This window comes from Capra hircus, chromosome 16, assembly GCF_001704415.2.
Source record: "Capra hircus breed San Clemente chromosome 16, ASM170441v1, whole genome shotgun sequence".
Lineage (NCBI taxonomy): Eukaryota > Metazoa > Chordata > Mammalia > Artiodactyla > Bovidae > Capra > Capra hircus.
In genome coordinates, this window is record NC_030823.1 from 28499403 (window position 1) to 28520078 (window position 20676).

A 20676-nucleotide genomic window follows, 5' to 3' on the forward strand; every position below is an offset into this window, starting at 1 on the left:
CCCTGTACCATCCCTCTGGGTCATCCCAGTGCACCAGCCCCAAGCATCCTGTATCCTGCATTGAACCTGGACTGGCAGTTCGTTTCATATATGATATTATACATGTTTCAATGCCATTCTCCCAAATCATCCCACCCTCTCCCTCTCCCACAGAGTCCAAAAGACTGTTCTATACATCTATGTCTCTTTTGCTGTCTCGCATACAGGGTTATTGTTACCATCTTTCTAAATTCCATATATATGCGTTAGTATACTGTATAGGTGTTTTTCTTTCTGGCTTACTTCACTCTGTATAATCGACTCCAGTTTCATCCACCTCATTAGAACTGATTCAAATGTCAATTTATACTTTTAAAGGCCATTTAACAACATAAAAGTACAAAGGACATGCTTCCAAGATAAAGGATGGTAAATTGAGTAACTGAGTTTTGTTGGCGGCCTCATTCTGTCTTCTTTGTTTTCAGATGTAGACCCTGCTGTGTCTTGCCAGGGGCCTTGCTGAGCTGGTTCAGCAGTGGGGATGCCAGTGGACCCCTAGGCTGCGGTGGAGGGTGCAGCTCTGTAGGGGTGGGAGTGTTCACACCTCCTGCAGTAGGACTGTGTGTTCTGAGCTCCTGGCATGAAGCCCTGTGTTGACTTGTCTGAAGTCAGGCTTCCCCCACTAGCATTTATTGATAGGACACTTGATTTTCATTGAGGGTGTGGAGATCTGAGGTCCTGGTGTCGACAGGGGCTGCCCTGGTGTCCCTCGTTGGGTGGCACTCAGTGATGCCAGCTTTGCTGCCTGACTTCCCGAGGACGCACGCTGCGCGTGTGCTGTCCCTCTAAGCAGCTGGCGCTCCTCTGTGCCTCTGAGGTTGCAAGGCTGATGCCCCGTAAGTCCAAGAGAAGTTAGCAACCTTGGCAAGGGTGAGGGAAGATGGTTTCCTGCATTTCCCAGGAGCATATAACTTCAAAGGCACTTTGAATCTGGGTCTGTCACCCTTGAACTCGTCCCTTCTCCCTGATCCAGCAGAGGGGCCATCAGTTCTTCCCCCCACACCCTGGCCCAGTTCTGAGAACCAAGGAGAACACTCACCCTGCAGGGAACTTCCTCCACCGCTCCTTCCTGTTTGCCTTCCTCCCAGGCCTGGAGCTGGCATGGTGTGGAGGATGCAGGAGATGAGAGAGAAGGTGGAAGTACCAAGGGTTCCAGAGCGCCTTGAAGCAAAGGAAATTTCCTTGTCCACTGCCTTTTCTGTGGACTTTCTTGTTCTAAGAGATCAGAAGGACCGTGGGATGTGTTGATAAAAGTGAGGCCCCAGAGCAGTGCCTGGCACGTGGGTGGTGCAGTGTGAGTGAAGCTGTTTTTCCCTTAGGTTTGCCCCTCACCGCTGCAGGAAATCTCTGGCCAGCCTTGCTCAGTAAACATGCCTGGGGGTTCTGGCAGGTAAATGCGGAACATTTCCTCACTTCTTTCTGCTCTCAGGCACCTCTCACCAAGCCTCCTCACAAACACCGCTGTTTACTAGAAGGTGTTTTATTTTTACTTTTTCCTTGACGTCTGTGCCTGTGTGGGCGGAAGCCCAGTGGTTGCTCAGAGGGGACATATTTCTCTCTTGAGGACCTGCAGAGGGCCTCTGGGGCCTGGGCTTCCTGGTCACAAGGAACAGGCCCAATTCCCTGGGAAGCAGCCCACTGCTCCCAACTCCTCTAGGGAGAACCCTGCTCCCTGCAGCTACTTACTCCTTCCGTGTTTCTAGCTTGAAAAACCTCCTCTGGTGAGAGAAATGTAGGAACCTTCTTGAAAAGGGTTGGCGCCTTCTCACAGCCTAGGGTGGTGGCCAGGCTGCTGACAGTGGCCGTGGGGCTGCTGACCTGGATCTGTGGCAGGTCTCCTCTGGGACCTCTGAGCAGCCTATGTGGTCCAGGCCAGGGCTGCCTGTGGGTCAGGGGATGGATGGCGCTGCCCTGAGGGCTGGGGGGCTGGGTGTGGGTGGGGATAAAGGTGACACACAGAGAGTGAGCGAGCCTGGGCTCAGGGTGTCCTTACCAACTCGGGGGATCTGAGACAGAGGTGCCACCTGGCTCTGTGGGAAGAAGGAACCTGGCTGCACCCTGCCCTTCTCTCTCCACGAGGCTCTGAGAGTCCTTTAAATCAGCCGTGTTGGGGACTGGCAGGAGGGCCAGTCTATTCCTGGTTCAGTAGAGCAGGAGCTCTGAGGTCAAGGTCAGGGCTGGCTGGCTGGCGGGGCTGCTCACCTCCCGGGCCGCAGTGGGGAGCCTGTCTGTTGGCAGTTCTGCAGGCCTGGCACCAGACTGGTCCTGAGGGAGTTTGCGGGGCCAGAGGAGGAGCCTGCGGCCTCCTTTGCAGAATGTTCCCTCCGTGATTCAGTGTTCAGTGACATGTCCTTGGCTTGGAGAGCTTTGGCTCTGTCCCACAGCCTAGAAGTGGCCAGAGAAGAGTCTGAGGGGCCCAGCAGGAGGCGTGGGGGGCTCTGCAGAGGGAGGGGTGCGGCGTCTGCTCGCAGTGGCCAGGCTGGGTAGCCTTTGGTGCGTCTGCCTCTCTCGTAGGCTTCTCTTTGGATTTGATCTACCCAGAGAAAAATCTTGGGGCAGAGAGACACTGGTGAAGGTCATTGGGATTTGAAGGTTAACGTTCCCATTATCATTATTTTGCTAAGTCAGATAGTGTGATGAGTGGGGTGGGGATGGGCAAGCAGCAGGGAGTTAATATTTGACCAGAGACGCAGCTCCAGCTCTGTGCTCAGTGTCCCCTGGGGCTGGGTTGGGGTGTCAGAGGGAAACAGGTCACAGCATCTCCATTCAGCACACCAGGGTGTCCTTGGCATCTCCAGACGACTGTGGCCTCTTCCTGTGGCTGCCAGAACTTGGCTTATGCTTGGCATGTGCTGCTAGGCGCTTGAAATGTGGCTGGTCCAAGTTGAGATGTGCTCTGAGAGTAGAACACACCTTGGGTTTGAGGGCTGAGTGTAAGAAAAGAGTAATATATCTTTTTAACAACGTTTATATAGAGTACTTGTAAGGGATGATATGTTGAGTTGCTGTTGTTCAGTTGCTCAGTCATGTCTGACTATTTGCGACCTCATGGAGTATATAGCACACCAGGCTTCCCTGTCCTTCACCATCTCCTGGAGCTTCTAAAACTCATGTCCATTGAGTTGATGATGCCATTCAACCATCTCATCCTCTGTTGACCCTTTCTTCTGCCTTCAGTCTTTCCAGTATCAGGGTCTTTGCATCAGGCCAAAGTATTAGAGCTTCAGTTTCAACATCAGTCCTTCCAGTGAATATTCAAGATTAATTTCCTTTAGGGTTGATTGGTTTGATCTCCTTGCTGTCCAAGGGACTCTCAAGAGTCTTCTCCAACACAACAGTTCAAAAGAATCAATTCTTCAGCACTCAGCCTTCTTTATGGTCCAACTTTCACATCCATTCATTCCTGCTGGAAAAACCATAGCTTTGACTAGATGGACCTTTCTTGGCAAAGTAATGTCTCTGCTTTTTAATATGCTGTCTAGGTTTGTCATAGTTTTTCTTCCAAAGAGCAAGTGTCTTTTAATTTCATGGCTGTAGTTACCATCTGCAGTGATTTTGGAGCCCAAGAAAGTAAATTCTGTCATTGTTTCCATTGTCTCCCCATCTATTTGCCATGAAGTAAGTGATGGGACCGAATGCCGTGATCTTAGTTTTTTGAATGTTGAGTTTTAAGCCAGCTTTTTCACTTTCCCCTTTCACTTTGATCAAGAGGTTTTTTAGTTCTTCTTCACTTTCTGCCATAAGGGTGGTGTCACCTGCATACCTGAGGTTATTGATATTTCTCCTGGCAATCTTGATTCCAGATTGTGCTTCATCTAGCCCGCCTTTTCTCATGATGTACTCTGCATATAAGTTAAATAAGCAGGGTGACAATATACAGCCTTGACATACTCCTTTCCCAATTTGGAACCAGTGAATTTTTTCATATCCAGTTCTAACTGTTGCTTCTTGAGTTGCATACAGGTTTCACAGGAGGCAGGTAAGGTGGTCGGGTAATCCCATCTCTTTAAGAATTTTCCACAGTTTGTTGTGATTCACAGTCAAAGGCTTTAGCTCAGTCAATGAAGCAGAAGTAATTGTTTTTTTTCTGGAGTTCTCTTGCTTTTTCTGTGATCTGGTGGATGTTGGTAATTTGATCTGTGATTCCTCTGCCTTTTCTAAATCCAGCTTGAACATCTGGAACTTCTCGGTTCATGTACTGTTGAAGCCTAGCTTGGAGAATTTTGAGCATTACTTTGCTAGCATGTGAAATGAGTGCAATTGTGTGGTAGTTTGAACATTCTTTGGCATTGCCTTTCTTTGAGATTGGAGTGAAAACTGACCTTTTCCCATTCTGTGGCCACTACTGAGTTTTCCAAATTTGCTGGCGTTCTGAGTGTAGCACTTTCACAGCATCATCTTTTAGGATTTGAAATAACTCAGCTGGAATTCCATCACTTCCACTAGCTTTGTTCATAGTAATGCTTCCTAAGGCCCACTTGACTTCACATTCCAAGATGTCTGGCTTGAGGCGAGTGATCACAACATCATGATTATCTGTGTCATTAAGATCTTTTTTGTATAGTTCTTCTGTGTATTCTTGCCACCTCTTAATATCTTCTGCTTCTTTTAGGTCCATATCATTTCTGCCCTTTATTGTGCCCATCTTTGCATGAACTGTTCCCTTTGTATCTCTCGTTTTCTTGAAGAGATCTCTAGTCTTTCCCATTCTATTGTTTTCCTCTGAGGAGGCCTTAGAAATAGCTGAAAAAAGAAGAGAAGTGAAAGGCAAAGGAAAAGGAAAGATATACCCATCTGAATGCAGAGTTCCAGAGAATAGAGATAAAAAAGCCTTCCTAAGTGAACAATGCAAAGAAATAGAGGAAATATGTTGAGTACTTTGGGTTAAGTAAAATATACGATCAGAATTCGTTTCATATGCTTCTTTTTGCCTTTTTAATGTGGTCACGAGAAAATTAAAAATATCCGTGGCTGGCATTCTATTTGCTGGGCAGCACTGGTCTACCCTTTGAATAGGAGAAAGGACAGTAATAGCGAACATCTTTAAACAGTGTTGGGCTATGACTGCCCCTCCTGGGAGCGCTTCAGTCTTACTCCACTGTTTAATCCTCACACCGATGGAAGAGGCAGGAGCTGCCTTTACAGCTGACAAAGTGGGGGCTGCGCATTTGCCTAATGGTGGGTAAAGTGTATTCCAAAAGTACATATTTTTTAATTTGGTTATCTTTTTTGATTTTTAAAATTTATCTTCATTAAGTAGCTTTCTCAGTAAATGCAATAGGATTTCTCATAGAAGTAACACATAATCGTAGAAAATTTGGAAAATGTAGAAGCACGTGCGGGTTTCCTCGCCCGGTGTGCGCCCACAGGGCCTGGAGGGAAGCTGTTCCATCAACCTCCCCGCCCCCAGGACCGTGCTCACCAGCGCCGGCTGTTCTCGGGCCTCTTTGGCATCTTCCCCGGGTCACTGCTGTCCCGTCTGCTGTGGTCAGTGTCCTCCTCCACGTGCTCTTCACTCTCTCGGCTAACTGTGCTCCTGCCCCTAAGCCAGCCGGATCTGTGTTTGAAGTAGAGGAGATGGGCCCTGGGCCAGGCTCCTGGGCTTTCTTTCTGTGTGGGCTGAGTGGCACCTGCTGGGCTCCTCGGGCCTCTCCTGGACAGTTGGGATCATCCAGTACCAACCTCTGGACAAATGAGGTGTTAAGAAACCTTGATTTCAAACGTCGATGAAGGGAGAAAGTGGGCCTGATACCCCACCATCCTTAAACCCCTGTGCGTGTCTGTGGGGCCTTCCTTGAGTGAGAGCTGCGGTCTGCGCACCAGTAAGTCCCCATTGCTTTTGCAAAATGTTCCAACCCTACCAATGACTGCTGTATGTTATGGTGGTAATATGTCTCCTTGCAGCTGCAGTGAACTAGATCAGAGAGTTCTAGGGTGTTGAGACTCACTGCACACACTGTGAAGTGGGTGACTGTGTCCCGAAGGGTGGCCTGTGTTGTCCTTGGCCTGCAGCCATTCCTGGTTTATTTTCCATTTGTGCTGTGCCTCCCCGTGTGTTTTTCATTGTATGTTGTCTCGGGCGTGCGTGTGTGTCACGTGAGCATATAGCAAAGACGATGGGAGTGCGGGTAGAGGAGACTTTTCCACCAGCGTGCTCGTCTTGATCCAGGTGTTCTCTGGAAACAGTCACTGTGTATTTCCTACCTTTTCACAATGTCTGCAGTGTCAGCGGGGGTCCCTGGGGAGTGAGGTCCACAGTGTCAGTGGGGGTCCCTGGGGAGTGAGGTCCTTGTCTGCCTGGAGCTCCGGGGCTCATGGGGAAGGGCAGTGCGCAGCTCCTGAGCGAGTGCCCAGAACCCTCAACCTCCTCTTTGCAGGTCTGGCCGTAGGTCTGGGCTTTGGGGCCCTGGCCGAGGTTGCCAAGAAGAGCCTCCGCCCTGAGGACCCCTCAGGTGAGCTGGGCCCTTGACCAGGAGGGTAGGGTGGGCCCTGGGAGGTGGGCGTGTCAGCTCCGAGCTCCTGTCTGTGTTCCCCGAGGGTTGGCCTCCATGGGCACCCTGCACCTTGTGTTTGCGTAAATGGCAGCCCTGGAGTTTGGGACCTGAAGGCCGCTGTGCACCCGTCCCGGCCCATGTTGACTCACCCACCCTCCTGGCTCCTCCAGAGGGTGAAGAGGAGTTCACTTGCTCTCTCCTGACAGGAGTGTCGGGTTCCGTTGGGGCCCCGGGTCTGCTAGGCCAGCTGCCCAGGGCTCCCCATTTGGCTGTGGCTGAGGGATGTGGGAGCTGCTGGAGCTATGGGGCCTCCATCCCCCTGCTTCGTACCCTGGGGTGGCCATCTCCTCTCCAGCCTCAGACCCTTTGTCTCTGAGGCGAAGGTCATGACTCTCCTGTGATCCCAGGGTCAGCCTGGGGTCAGGTCAGAATGCCCAATTCCCCCTGGTCTGGGTGGCCAGCTGTGGGCAGCACCCCATGGAGAAAGTTCTCCAGACTGGCTGCTGGAACCTGGGTGTTTATGGTGCTGTGTTAGTGGGTCAGGGGGCAACTCCCCCCGCCTCCCACTTGTGGGGGTGCCCAGCCAGGGCCTGTCCCCCAAGCTTGTCCCGGCATGGGAGTGGGTTGGGTAGATGCAGAGAACTTTCCCTTTAATGGAATTCTGGTGGCCATTAAGGGCAGCCCTGCTAAAGCCGTCTGCTTGTGGATTTCTCAACGTGTACTTGATGTTCTGGGCTGAGTGCCCCCTGTCCCTATTCAGGGCTCATCAGCTCATTCCAGGGCCTGACACCTCCTCCTCCCATCGCTGGGGACCCTGAGTGGTCCCCACAGTCCGGCTGCGCTGTGGTCCCTGAGCCCTGGCTACAGCCCCGGGGCTGGCTCCCCTGGTGGCCTGCCGGCCACCTGGATGGCCCTGCTGCACCTGCAGGACCCTCTCAAGGGGACGAGAGTCCTCTCGGGGGAGATAGCACTAGCCCGTCCCACCAGCCCCTGAGCATGTATGTCCTTGGAAGGGGCCAGAGAACAGAGAGGATTAGGGAGGTATTTTTAGTGTTGGTGCTGAGGCTCCGGGAAGTGAAGCCTGACTCTGGAGTGAGAAGCCAGCCTTCCCCAGGCACAGATCCTCCCATCCTCCGCTCCAAAATTGGCGGCTCTCCATCCTGCCTTGTCCAAGCAGGGAAGAGGCAACCCCAGCTCCTAGGTTACAGCTGGTGTCCTTTGTCAGGGAAGCGGTGGCCTGGCTGGGGGTCAAGGCACCTGGGTGCCACCAGACTGGGAGCAGGACATGGGGCTCAGGCCAGAGGGTGTGCTCCCCCTTCCTGAGCAGCGCCTGGAGTGCTGGGCCTGGAGGGCGCCCACCAGCCCACCCCGCCCTCCCCAGGGAGCCTCTTCTGGCTGGGGGCCAGCCCACCATGCCCTTGGGCTCCCTGACTTCCCCATATTGTTCTCAGACCACCCTTGCCCAGGCTGTGGAGACTGGCCAGCTGTGAGGAGGGGCTGCCTAGAAATCTCAGGGGGCCAGGCCCTGTCTCTCAATGTCAGAGTCACTGTGTCACTCGGGGCGAAAGCACCCTCCTCCTGCCTGGGGCGGGGTCTTCTTCCTCCCCTGCCTCCTCAGGGACACGACCCAGGTCCCCCGCCCACAGGGCCCAGGGGCTGAGCAGCTGGGAAGGGCAGAGGGGACTTAGAGGTCTGCCAGGAACTCCTCTTGGCCCAGCCACCTTGGAGTGGCCCCGCTCAGGGGCTGTGGCTTCCTTGACGTTCAGCTGCTGGCCTCTTCCTGTGGAGCTTAACTCTCTCCCTTTTCTGGGACCCTGTCCTGATATCTGGTTCCCTGAGAGTGAGCCTGACCCTGTGTAGGCCTAACAGCTACCCTCAGATGCTGGCCTTCAGACTCACACCCTGCTTTAGCCCCTTGGCCCTGCTATATCAGAGGCCAGGCTGATAGAGCCCTGGGCAGAGGGCAGTGGCATGATGTCACCTCCCCTGGTCCCCCCATGGGGATCAGGCTCAGACCTGCTCTGAGTGCTGGACCAGGCCAGCAGGGATGCAGGCTGAGGAAAGTGCCAGGCGCAGTGGGGGCAGCCTGGGGAGTTTCTGGTCTAACTGGGCTCACAGGACAGAGGGCAGGACCACTGGGTGACCCCCTCCTCGTCACCTTGAGTCACCACCCTGTACCCTCCCACCCCTGAGTATTCTGCTCCACTGAGGTTCCTATACTTTCTCCCTGGGCCAGATGGCTGCAGGGCCTCTGTGGGGAGAGGGGAGAGGTGGGCACCCACCTGGTGAGGCTGTCTTTGACCCTTCACTCCCCCTACTGGAGGACCGCACTCTCACCTTGGCCAGCGGGCCCCGGGTGACTGTGCAGGGACTCCGGGGGTGCTGGTGGCCTTTGTCCAGGACACTGAGGGGCAGTGACTTCCCTGGTGGCTCAGACGGTAAAGCATCTGTCTACAATGCGGGAGGCCAGGGTTCAATCCCTGGGTTGGGAAGATCCCCTGGAGAAGGAAATGGCAACCCACTCCAGGACTATTGCCTGGAAAAGCCCATGGACGGAGGAGCCTGGTAGGCTACAGCCCATGGGGTCGCAAAGAGTCGGACGCGACTGAGCGACTTTGCTTTCACTTTTTTCAGTTTCACTTTCTGAGGGGCAAGGGACTGTCACTTGGCCGGGGCTGACATGGAGAGAGAGGCCCCATGGGCCAGCCCGTGTGTGTGTGTGTGTGTGTGTGTGTGTGTGTGTGCTGACATGGAGGGAGAGGCCCCATGGGCCAGCCCGTGTGTGTGTATGTGTGTGTGTGCTGACATGGAGGGAGAGGCCCCATGGGCCAGCCTGTGTGTGTGTGTGTGTTGGGAGGGTGCTGGGGGCACCCCTGGCCTGGGGAGACCTAGGGGGCCCTGGAGGGCCTTCCTCAGCGTCTAGGGGGCAAGTGTGAGATGTGGAGTTAAAACTGCACTGCCAGTTTTGTGGCGCCCCAGGAGGGAAGCCCTTGGTGTCAGGCTCTCTGCTGGGCTCTATTCCACCGCCCTTAAAACGTGTTAAACCCTGACATTTCGGTATTGTTCCTGTTTTTACTGGGAGAACCAGTGATTTGCCAAGACTCACAACCAGGGGCTGGTGGGCTGGGTTGTACTCAGTCTTGAGTGGGGGGGTGGGGGTCCCAGGTCTGGCAGCCCCGCCTGAGGAGCATCATGGTGGCTTTGCTCCCCTGCAGGGAGGAAGGCCGTGTTGGACTCCAGCCCCTTCCTGTCGGAGGCCAACGCGGAGCGCATCGTGCGCACGCTGTGCAAGGTGCGCGGGGCAGCGCTCAAGCTGGGCCAGATGCTGAGCATCCAGGGTGAGTGTGGCCGGCGGGGGGCGGGGCAGAGAGAGGGCATGGGTTTTGGCCCCACTGGGACGACGAGGGAGGGAGGTTTTCTGCTCACTGGCTTCTCTTGTTTGCGTCCTTGCTGTTAACCAACCTGGGATGTTTAAAAAACAATCTTAAAGAAGAGCCCCCGGTTGTTTTTTGGCTTCTTCTGAGTGTCCTGGCATATCCAAAAGTCCTGGCATCTCAAAAATTGACGAGAGTCAGGCTGATGGACCTAGGGTGCTGTGGGGGAGCTCACGGGCTGCAGTGCCGTGACATCGGGGCGTGAGGGGTGTGGTCCAGGGAAGGAAGGCTGGGGAAGACGCTGTGGCTGAGCAGGAGGCAGGCTCGGTGTAGCGCTGAGAGTGGAGCTTGGGTTCAGGGGAGCCTCAGGGCTTCTGATGGAGCCCCCCCAGGGCAGAGCAGCTCAGAGGCTGGTGTCCTGAGTGGGAGCAAAGCCAGTTCCCCTCAAGCAGGAGGAACCTGAGGCTGGGCCTGTGCCTCGGCTTCTCTGAACAGGGGCTCAGTGTGTGGAAGGGTGGAGCAGCACTGGGCCTCCTCTGAGGAGGCTGCACTGGGCAGGGTGATGGAGGTGGCCTGCGCACCCTCTTTTCGAGGGGTCAGCTCTCTGCTGTCTGCTCTGCTGCCTTCCAGATGATGCCTTCATCAACCCCCATCTGGCCAAGATCTTCGATCGGGTCAGGCAGAGTGCAGACTTCATGCCGCTGAAGCAAATGATGGTGAGGCCGGGGCTTCTTGGCTGGGGCACGGCAGCCCTGTGGGAGGGGATGGGGGGCCTCCTCAGGGTGTCCCCGGCTGTGCTCACAGCCCCTCCCTGGCCTCTCTCTCCAGAAAACTCTCAACAACGACCTGGGCCCCAACTGGCGGGACAAGCTGGAGTACTTCGAGGAGCGGCCCTTCGCCGCTGCCTCCATCGGGCAGGTGCACCTGGCCCGCTTGAAGGGGGGCCGCGAGGTGGCCATGAAGATCCAGGTAGGTGCCCAGGGTGTGTGCTCATGTCTTCAGGAGCTGCTCAGGGCAGAGCCGGGGCCTGTGGTGTGGAGGCCTCTGCACCCACATGCCCAGTGTGTCCCCGTGCCCAGGGTAGAGTGCGTGTCTCCTTGCTTCTGTCCCTAGCACCAGATCAGCGCTCGGTGCAGAGAAGTATTTGCGGAGTGACTGGGAGGGTTAGCAGCCTCCCGCAAGCTTGGTTCGAGTGGGGTGGGGACGGGGGCGAGTGACGGTCTGCCTGGGGGCCTGAGCTGGAGGGGTGGGGTGGCTGTCTCTGCATGGGCGTGGGGGTGTGGTAGGTGGAGTAGAATAGGTCATGGTGGGTCCGAGGGTTACAGCAGCATCGTGGGGTCTTGGTTCCGCCCTGGAGCTGTGGGGTCTGGGAGAGACACAGCTGGGAAGCTGATGGGCGGCAGGAGGGTGGGCCCGCAGGGCCGTGCTCTGAGTGCCTGGTGCCCCTCTGCTCCCCGCAGTACCCTGGCGTGGCCCAGAGCATCAACAGTGATGTCAACAACCTCATGACTGTGCTGAACATGAGCAACATGCTTCCAGAAGGTCTGAGGCTGCTGCTGGGCAAGGGCAGGCGTCGAGGGTGGGGTGCTGACTCGGGGAGCCCCTGGCCACCCTGACACCCTCCTCCCCCGCCCAGGCCTGTTCCCCGAACACCTGATCGAAGTGCTGCGGCGGGAGCTGGCCCTTGAGTGCGACTACCAGCGGGAGGCCGCTTGCGCCCGCAGGTTCAGGTGCGTCTCCAGCCTCGGGCCCTCGCCCACTGCTCCCGCTGCGGGGACAGAAGAGGTGGAAGCCCCTCCAACTCCGAGGGGCGGAAGACCGTGGTTGGGGCCTGGAGTCGGAGCCCCGTCCCCCACCAGCTGGAGGCAGGGCCCTCGGCCTGGAGGGTTCAGCCCCTTGCTGTCCTGTGTGTCGTCTCCAGGGTGGGGGTGGGAGGATCAGGGCAAACGGTGTGATCTCTCGACCCTGCCAGGGAGCTACTGAAGGACCACCCCTTCTTCTACGTGCCCGAGATCGTGGACGAGCTCTGCAGCCCCCACGTGCTGACCACAGAGCTGGTGTCTGGCTTCCCCCTGGACCAGGCCGAGGGGCTGAGCCAGGAGATTCGAAATGAGGTATGTCACTTGGTGACCCTAGAGTCCCCAGCACTTCCTGTGGGGGCAGGGACAAGAGCGCTTCATCATCTCCCTACCCGGTGATACACCTGGAATCAAAGTTGGCTGTGGGCGGGAGGTGGGGTGAGGTGGGTGATGAGAGGAGAGCAGGGGGCAGGCGTCCAGGTCTGGGTCTAGGAGGGGCCAGGCGGCCTGGCGCGGTGTGACTGGACCCACCGACCCCCAGATCTGCTACAACATCCTGGTACTGTGCCTGCGGGAGCTGTTCGAGTTCCACTTCATGCAGACAGACCCCAACTGGTCCAACTTCTTCTACGACCCTGAGCTGCACAAGGTGAGCACCCGGTGGGCTCCCACAGGGGCCCTGAGCTCTGCTGCACCAGGGCTCCACGATCCGGGGGTCTCAGCCCCCCGTTGCCCTGTCCCTCCACCCCACGAGGGCAAATCTTCCCTGGTATCGCCCATCCTCAGGTGGCTCTTCTGGACTTCGGGGCAACTCGGGAATTTGACAGATCCTTCACCGACCTCTACATCCAGGTAGAGGAGTGTGGGGGGCTGGCCTTGGCGGGTGCCCTTCTGGGGCCTGGAGGGAGGGTGGACTCCCGTCCACATGTCCGTCTGTTCTGGTGTTTGGTGACAGTGGAGGAGGTCATAGCCACCTGAGGCGCAGAGGAAAGTAAAAGTCACTCAGTTGTGTCTGACTTTGTGACACCGTGGACTGGAGCCACCCAGGCTCCTTTGTCCATAGGATTCTCTGGGCGAGAATACTAGAGTGGGTAGCCATTCCCTTCTCCAGGGGATCTTCCCAACTCAGGGAACCCTGGTCTCCTGCACTGCAGGCAGATTCTTTACTGTCTGAGCCACCAGGGAAACCCAAGTAAAGGGTAAAAGTGGATGTGCTGGCATGTGAGGGGAGGGGAGGGTGCCAGCCCCTGGACCCCCAGGATCTCCTCTCTACGTGCCACCCATGGTGCCTCTGTCCAGATCATCAGGGCTGCTGCTAACCAGGACAGGGAGGCTGTACTGAAGAAATCCATAGAGATGAAGTTCCTCACCGGCTACGAGGTCAAGGTGAGCTCTCTTGACTCTGGAGGTGCACCAGGCCTGCTGAGTCACATGCAGCCACCGGGCCAATTTTGGTGTTTGTGGGAAGGGTGGGACGTGGACTGCTTTTCCTGTGAAATCTGAAGGGTATCTCAGTTTGTAAGTGGATGAAATCAGAGTTGGTACGGCAGGTTGGGCAGGCCCTGTCCCAGCCGGTGGGCTGAGGTCCTCAGAATACCAGGGCTGGTCATGAAGCCCTTGTGTCCCGCCCCAGCCCATGTTGAGATCCTAGTCATTGGGCTCATTGTGGGCGCTCAGGGCCTGGGTGAGCAGGTGGGATGGCAAAACCCAGCCCCCACTTCCTGTGGCCTCACTGGGGAAGGGGTGAGGGGCACGCTGGAAGAGATCTTAGTAGCCTCTTAAATGAAGGAGTGACCGTGTTGGGGTCCTGTCGCCAGACAGCAGCACTGTCCTCTCCCGACAGGGGAAGGGTTGCGGACCCCAGGTGGTCTTGGGCCTACCGCCCAGGAGTGCAGAGGCTCACCTCAGCTCAGGCCTGTGGCTCTTTCGGGATTGACAGGCATTTTATAAAACCTCTGGATTTGAGTGCCCTCAGGCTGGGTCACACCTGGCATTCTGCCACAGATCTGCCAAGCTCCCTTTCTTCTTACCTGGAAGAAAGGTCACACAGGAGGTGGTTTGAGTTCATGCCCTGGATACCATGATTCAATCTGGGTGAAGCACTCACTACCCGCCCTGCCCTCAGGGAGCGCTCAGTCTAGCCCCTGGGGGGGGTGTGTGGGAGGAGCCCTGGGCTTGACGCCCCAGCCCTTCAGTCTCCCCTCCCGCTTCCTCCAGGCCATGGAGGACGCCCACTTGGATGCCATCCTCATCCTGGGGGAGGCCTTTGCCTCGGAGGAGCCCTTTGACTTTGGCACCCAGAGCACCACCGAGAAGATCCACAACCTGATCCCCATCATGCTGAGGCACCGGCTGGTCCCGCCGCCCGAGGAGACCTACTCCCTGCACAGGAAGATGGGCGGCTCCTTCCTCATCTGCTCGAAGCTGAAGGCCCGGTTCCCCTGCAAGGCCATGTTTGAGGAGGCCTACAGCAACTACTGCAGGAGGCAGGCCGAGCCGCAGTAGCAGGCCCCTCCGTCCTCGGTCCTTGAGCCGCTGAAGCTAGTGGGGAGCTGGTAGTGCCGCGCTGCATTTAAACTTCACCCGGTGGGAGAGGGCGGCCGGGCTGATGGGGCGACGCTGCTCGGAGCCTGTTGCCCGCGCTTATACATGGTTTTTTGCTAAGTGGCTGTGGGGTAAGCGGAGCAAGGATGAAAATGCAGCCCCACTACTGTCTGTCAGAATTTGCTTATTGTTTAGTAATCCTCTGAAATGGCTCTCGATAAAAAGACAATTCTATTTCCTCTTCCTTTTTGTAACAGGGGTTTTTTGCTAATGTGAATGTTAACCAGAAGATAAGAGTTCTTCCTTTGAATCCCTGCCACCAAAAACAAAAACAAAACACCAAAACCAGAAAAGCCTTTTTGGATTTTATTGAGTGTGTAATATCAGGTGTGTGTGTGTGTGTGTGTTTCTAGAATGAGATTTGTATTTTCTGCCTTTTCCTCTGTGGCCTGGATCTAGAAGTGCTGACCTGAGCAGTGCCAACAAGTACCACTTTGCCAAGCCAGGCCCACCCACACCTGCTCTCTGGCTGGTTGCTAGAGGCTTTCTTGAGAGCGGAGGTTTCCAGAGAACTGCCGCCTCCTACAAGGAGGACAGGAGCCACAGAAGGAGAGAGGGCCACACGCGCTGTCCCTGGGCTCCAAGAGAGGTGTGCGGGGGTCCTTCCTCCCGCCCCAGGCCCCTGGTCTTGATGTGCACATATTACCTGCTTGGACCCAAGGGGTCATCTCAGGCTGTGTTAATATTCCTACAATTCTTGTAATTGTCTGTACTTGTTTCAATTAAAAAAAAAAAAAACAAAACCCTAGCATTCTGGCATTAATTCTTTCACTTGCAAAGGCTTCTGAGCTGATGGTGATGAGCCCGAGGTCAACGTCACACCCTTTCCTGCCTCCAGATGCTTCTGCAAGGTTTGGCCCTGTTCCCACCACGAGGCTCTCCGTACCTGAACCCAGAAGGCTTAGCCCATATTCATCATCAGAGAAAGATGGCAGAGTTGAGTCGGAGCAGGAGACAAGTCTTGCAAAGCCGAGAGTATTTCTTCACTGGTCCTTTACAGATGTTTGCCAACCTCTGCACAGCTCCTGCCTCTAAAGCATGGTTTCAAACAGTGAACCAACAGCTAACAGAAAAGTCCATTACATGTGAAATGGAACAGGGTGGGCTCTCAGAATAATTATTCAGCTGCAGCCAATTTAAGATCTCCTTTGTTAAGACCACCCAGGCCTTCCTGAGCGTCCTCCGCTGTGACATTCTAACTCGAGCACAAGTTGTGGGCCGTGTCTGCTGCTTCTCTGCAGGTAGAAGATGGAGGAGCAAGCAGTCGCCACGTTCAGTCGGCGGTGGCACGGGTCGGGAAGCCAGGCTGGGAGTGGGGCAGGCCTCGTGTGGTAGGCTCCCTGTGGCAAGTGCACACAGCAGGGCGGCCCACAGATGTGCTGGCAGAGCCTGGCCTTGCAGACTGGGCACCAGGGGAGTTCGGACCAGAGAGTGGAGAGAGAGTCAAACACTGTTCTCACCTGAGCTATGGGAGGAACTAAGAAGAGGCCCAGATTAACTCCCCATCCTTCCAGTGTCACGAGGAAGCTGGCTGAGGGGGGAGACAGGCAGAAATCGGGGTTCAGAGATGAAGAGTCAGTCACCTTTTCGCCATTCCTCAGACTTCTTAATCAGGGGAAAAGAGACAAAATACTCAGTTCTAACAGTTCTCTGTTTTATTGCAATACATCAGAGTCTGGTTAATATTAAGTGATACCAACATAAAATATCGGCGAGGAGTCTTGTTATATTTTTGACTGTCCCACCTTAAATATTTCTGTGCAAAAGAATCCACACCATTGTTTGGTAGCAGAGAATCTCCTTATAAAGTTCCCTAAGACACTGAGGGGGTAAAACCAAACAAAATAAAGAGTGATCAGAGGCCAAAGCAGTTATCTTTTCCCCTTCCATACACACTTATTTGTCAGCATTATATTCTAAACAAAAAAATGATTACACCCAGGCCATGCAAAACTGTACAATAATATTACAATGAGAAAAAACCCTAAAAAATTTATAAAATAAATGATATTACACTATCAAATAAAAAGGCAGGTCATTTTGTTTTCATGAAATTTCAAGGCTGATTTGTTTTCATCAATTTCCCCCCATAAATGAAATGGTTTGTGTGTGTAACGGTCATCCCTGCGAAGGGAGAGGAGCGCCTGGCCTGCTGACCAGCGCTGAGACTCGAGGCAGAGCTCCAGCTGAAGTGAGGGCCCCTTTGGAGCAGGGCTCTGCAGAGGACGCTGGACTTGTCATAATGAAGTCATAACAGGGAAAGAGGTTTTTAAGATGGGCCCAATGAAATGCCGTGTGGCTTATCTAATGAATGCAGGGGCTGGGCCAGCGAGAGGAGGGGAGCGGGGGGCCTGGTCATTTCCCAACTGTGCCCAGCAGACTGGGGCAGTGGTGAAGCCTGGCCGCTGCTGAGAACGCTCCTCTGTCCCGAGAGTGGATGCTGAGCTTGACAGGGCTCCGCTGAGCTGGGAGACCACAGAGCTTGGGGACAAAGGCCAGTAAACAGCCCTGTTCTGCCTGGGGGTCAGGGATGTCTGCCCACCTCTACTCTGGCTTTTCTTTAACGATACCTGAGAGTCCATAGAAATGCAACTGGTCTTTCACAGAAGTAGATGTGGCCACTGAGAAACAAAATGATGCGACTCTAACCATACGGAAGGCAGAGGGAGGCTGAGAACCAGCTGGGGAATGACAGAATGCTGCTGTAAACAAAACAGGGATTTCAGATTCTTCCCTGAAGCTTGGGTACAAGCTCTGCTTGGAAAATTAAATAGATGGGCCCTTTTTAGTTGTGTTTCACAGCCTTAAAACTATGCTCCCTCAGAAAGAAGATTAAATCACTAAGTGTAGGTGTGTGTGCACACACATAACTAAAAAAGGTGCTTTAGCAATTATTTGACAAGGAGGAAGGCTTCTGTTTTTGGCAAAAAGATATATATATATGTGTGTGTGTGTGTATGTATGTATATATGTAATTTTATACACCCAAAGCACATAGCAAGATTAAAGTAGAATTCAAGAGTAGACAACAAATTGGCTGAATATAGATAGCACCAAATATCAACACATCTAGACTATGCCAGAAATGCCTCTTACTTTTCCTTTCTACTGAGAAATAAGCTCCTGCTTCCACGTTTCTTTGAATGTCCTGCTTGAAAACAAAGGACGAATGCAGACAGCAGCATCACATCTGTTCCGTAATCTTTGTTACTGATCCATTTCAGCGATCATTATGCTTTTTGTTTCTCTAGAATCCATTCCCCATCTTCCCAAATCATTCTTTTCAAGAACCTTCAGAAGGTAACTGCTTCATATTGGAGAATGGGGATAAACCCAGTTGAATGATCACTATCTTGGGAAAATAACCCCCAGATTACCACCCTTGGCAGTGTTTCTTCCCCAAGGCTCCTCCTATTGGACACGAATCACATTTGGGACTGCTCTCTTGCTACTGCTAAGACCGTTTCAGATTACTGGAGTATAATCTACTGGGTTAGTATTACACCTCCCAGTGAGTCCGAAAGCCAGGACAAGCCCTTATCTGCCCTGTATGGGGGCTACAGGGTATGACTCACTATACTGGTGTCCATACTTCAGATATGGTTATTATTTTGATCCTAAAAGCATCTGAAAGAAATAAGCACCTATAGGCAACAGAAACTTAGTTGTCAAAGCTATAAACTAATGGCTTAGTGTGGAGTCCAGTGAATCTCAGCTGGATCTGCCTCCGCTCAGAGGTGAAAAGGGGGCCAGGAAGAGGTGAGGGGAAAGCAAAGAAGAGGGTGGGAGGGTCTGAAGGGGACTGGGCCACAGACGCTCAGCAGTCGGCTGGCAGGTTCCCTCTCCTCCTGGGAAGTGCCAAACGTAAGGAGTGATTGGAGTCATGGCAGTAACCAGACTCAACGTTTGACTCTTGAAATCTAAATGCACAAAAGTACTTCCACATAACACTTCTCTTCCAAAAGCAAAGGATTTAGAAGGTTAGAATTGTGCAGTCATTTATGCCCATCCCAAGTTAAACATAAATCTGAGCAAGCGCCAAGTTCAGGATGTTTAAATGCCAAAACTCTTGTTATTTTAAAATTCTCTACTGTAATATTTCACAATATAATGCCCACACAGGACCCTTTCTTCCCTCCCTGAACCTCAGTGACTTCCTCCTGAGAGTGGCATCTTCTGGGAATAGTCCGGTTCCCTGTGGCCTGCGGTGGGAAGTGGAATGGCTGTGGTGGGGGTGTGTGTGTGTGTGGGTGTGGGTGTGGAGGTGGTTCTGGGTGGGTAAGACGTCAGTGCTCACACACCAAGATGCGGACAAGTAATGGCAGGAATGCTCTTCCATTTCAGCTGAATTTTAAGAAGACAGCAGAAAATCTGTTGGTACTTCTCAGGGAAATTTAGATAAAAAGTAAGAGAGGCAGATTCTCTGTATGACCGTCAGATATTTTTATTTCTATCTTTCTCTACTCATGTGCTTAACTGGTGAAATGACTCTGGAGAAATAAATTCCTGGTTCTGCATCTCTTTCCTTATGGCAATTAAAATAGCAGGAATCCAAATGGAAACGGGACTAACACAATATAGCTAGGAGGGAGGCAAAGCTTACCCGCTCAGGAAGGCCACGCTGGGTTGACTTCCTGTGTGCGGCAGGGATGAGCTGTCTGCTTCCTGCTCCGTGTGGGAAAGAGTATTTGGTTAAGGCTGTTCAAGTCCTTGCATTTGAGGTTTTACATTATTTGGTAATTAAACCCCTTTCCCAGGCTTATCTGAGGATGCTGACACCCCTCCCTCAAAACAGATCCCTCTCTGAAGAGAAGCTGGCTCAGCTGGGGACATAGGCCTCACTGCAAGGTGGGGAGGAGATCAGCCAAGGGAAAAAAGCACTCTGCTGAACCTTTTTATGGCCCTTCAGAAACTACGCCATTCCTTGTATCCTTTCAGATGGAAGGGATCCAGAAGGTGACAAAACTGCGTTTCTACATTCATCTGCAGAAGATACCAAAATATAATAACAGATGAGAAGTGCGGTTCAAATTCTACTGCTAGAAATAGAAATGTCTTTTGGATAGAAGTAAATCTGCCTTTTAATGATGCTGCTGAAGAGGCTTTAAATGTTACAAGTCTGGTTCCCAATTTACACTCCAAACCGATGAAACCAAAGCCTTGGAGCATCTCCTAAAGCTCGCAGGTGCCCGGGTCCAGCGTGAGAGACGCAGGTTCCCCTGCCCAGTGGGAGAGCTGGCGGTAAGGGGATGCTTGCTCCTCCCACCCTCCCTCTTCACACATCAGTGCCAGGCCTTTCTACCCTTTCATTTTTTAGGTGGAAAACAGACAGGAAACAACACAGTTCTTTAAATTAAATGATCTCTCATATATGCATCCAGTTTTTGTTGAATACAAGATGCTTCTTTTTACTATATACATTCAGTACTTAACCTCTACATTTGTGTATTTATTTAAACTCTGTTTTGTAGTAAAATATGCATCGTTTTAGTGATAAGGGATTTACTGGCAACGATCAGGTCGACATTCACTGTGGTGCTGAAGGGGCTTGGCGCGCGCCCGGGGCCCACTAGCGAGCCCCACGTGCTGTCTCAGGGCTACATGAGACTCTACTGTGAAAACAAGGTCTGCTTAATCTTATTCTTATCGCTTACATGTGTGGAATCTGTCTACTTAAGCTACCTTTTAGGGGAAGGGTGAAATAGTCTGGAAAGCAATGCTAAGTGTATGAAATGAAATCAGTATTCATCTAAGCTGCTCAATGAAAGTCTGCCTTTATGGTTGTTGCTGTTAAGTCGAGGAGGGCATGGATGAAAGTCCTAGAGGCAGAATTCCTGAACCCCCGCCTTGCTACTGCAGTTGGCCCTGGCGTTTTCAGGCAGAGGTTGGGGAAGAGATGACAGTGGGAGGAGGGGGGCAGTGGAGGGGAGCCCAGAGCGTCTAAGCGCGGAGGCTGCTCATGGTCCCAGCTCCCGCTCACGGGTCCCAGCTCCCGCGGTCCGTGCTCTCCAGAGATAGGCTCTTGGTCTTCCGGGGCGACACCGGGCTGGGAGGACTGCTCAGATTGGAACTGTTGGAAGCCGTGGAATGCCGTGGAGAATCAGAGTCCTGGGAGGCCAGAGGAAGACATCAGGGAGCAGCAGAGGGTCAGGAGGGGCTCAGGCCACCATGGGTCCTCTCCAGCCACCCTGGCCAATGACTGGACATGACTTTTCTACAACCCGTTTGCCAGTGCAGGAGACATAAGAGACTTGGGTTCGCTCCTCCTCCCTGGGGAAGATCCCCTGGAGGAGGGCACGGCAACCCCCTCCAGTATTCTTCCCTGGAGAATCTCATGGACAGAGGACCCTGGCAGGGTATGGTCTA

The 20676-nt window shown here is 53.5% G+C and overlaps 2 protein-coding genes across 2 annotated transcripts in view; one reads left to right on the plus strand and one right to left on the minus strand.

Annotated features, from left to right (window-relative positions):
* Nucleotides 1–15355, plus strand: part of COQ8A (coenzyme Q8A) — a 47120-nt gene extending 31765 nt beyond the window's left edge. Inside the window, exons 5-15 of the mRNA XM_018060238.1 lie at nucleotides 6417–6491; nucleotides 9749–9871; nucleotides 10538–10623; nucleotides 10736–10876; nucleotides 11368–11449; nucleotides 11544–11637; nucleotides 11880–12021; nucleotides 12248–12355; nucleotides 12493–12558; nucleotides 13006–13092; nucleotides 13924–15355. Coding sequence (XP_017915727.1) covers nucleotides 6417–6491; nucleotides 9749–9871; nucleotides 10538–10623; nucleotides 10736–10876; nucleotides 11368–11449; nucleotides 11544–11637; nucleotides 11880–12021; nucleotides 12248–12355; nucleotides 12493–12558; nucleotides 13006–13092; nucleotides 13924–14211 — 1292 coding nt within the window. The 3' untranslated portion in view covers nucleotides 14212–15355. The remainder of the gene's footprint in view (nucleotides 1–6416; nucleotides 6492–9748; nucleotides 9872–10537; nucleotides 10624–10735; nucleotides 10877–11367; nucleotides 11450–11543; nucleotides 11638–11879; nucleotides 12022–12247; nucleotides 12356–12492; nucleotides 12559–13005; nucleotides 13093–13923) is intronic.
* The window catches only part of CDC42BPA (CDC42 binding protein kinase alpha), a 304553-nt gene continuing 299820 nt past the window's right edge, over nucleotides 15944–20676 (minus strand). The window contains 1 exon segment of the mRNA XM_005690541.3: nucleotides 15944–20418. Within this exon segment, the coding sequence (XP_005690598.2) occupies nucleotides 20287–20418 (132 nt within the window). The 3' untranslated portion in view covers nucleotides 15944–20286.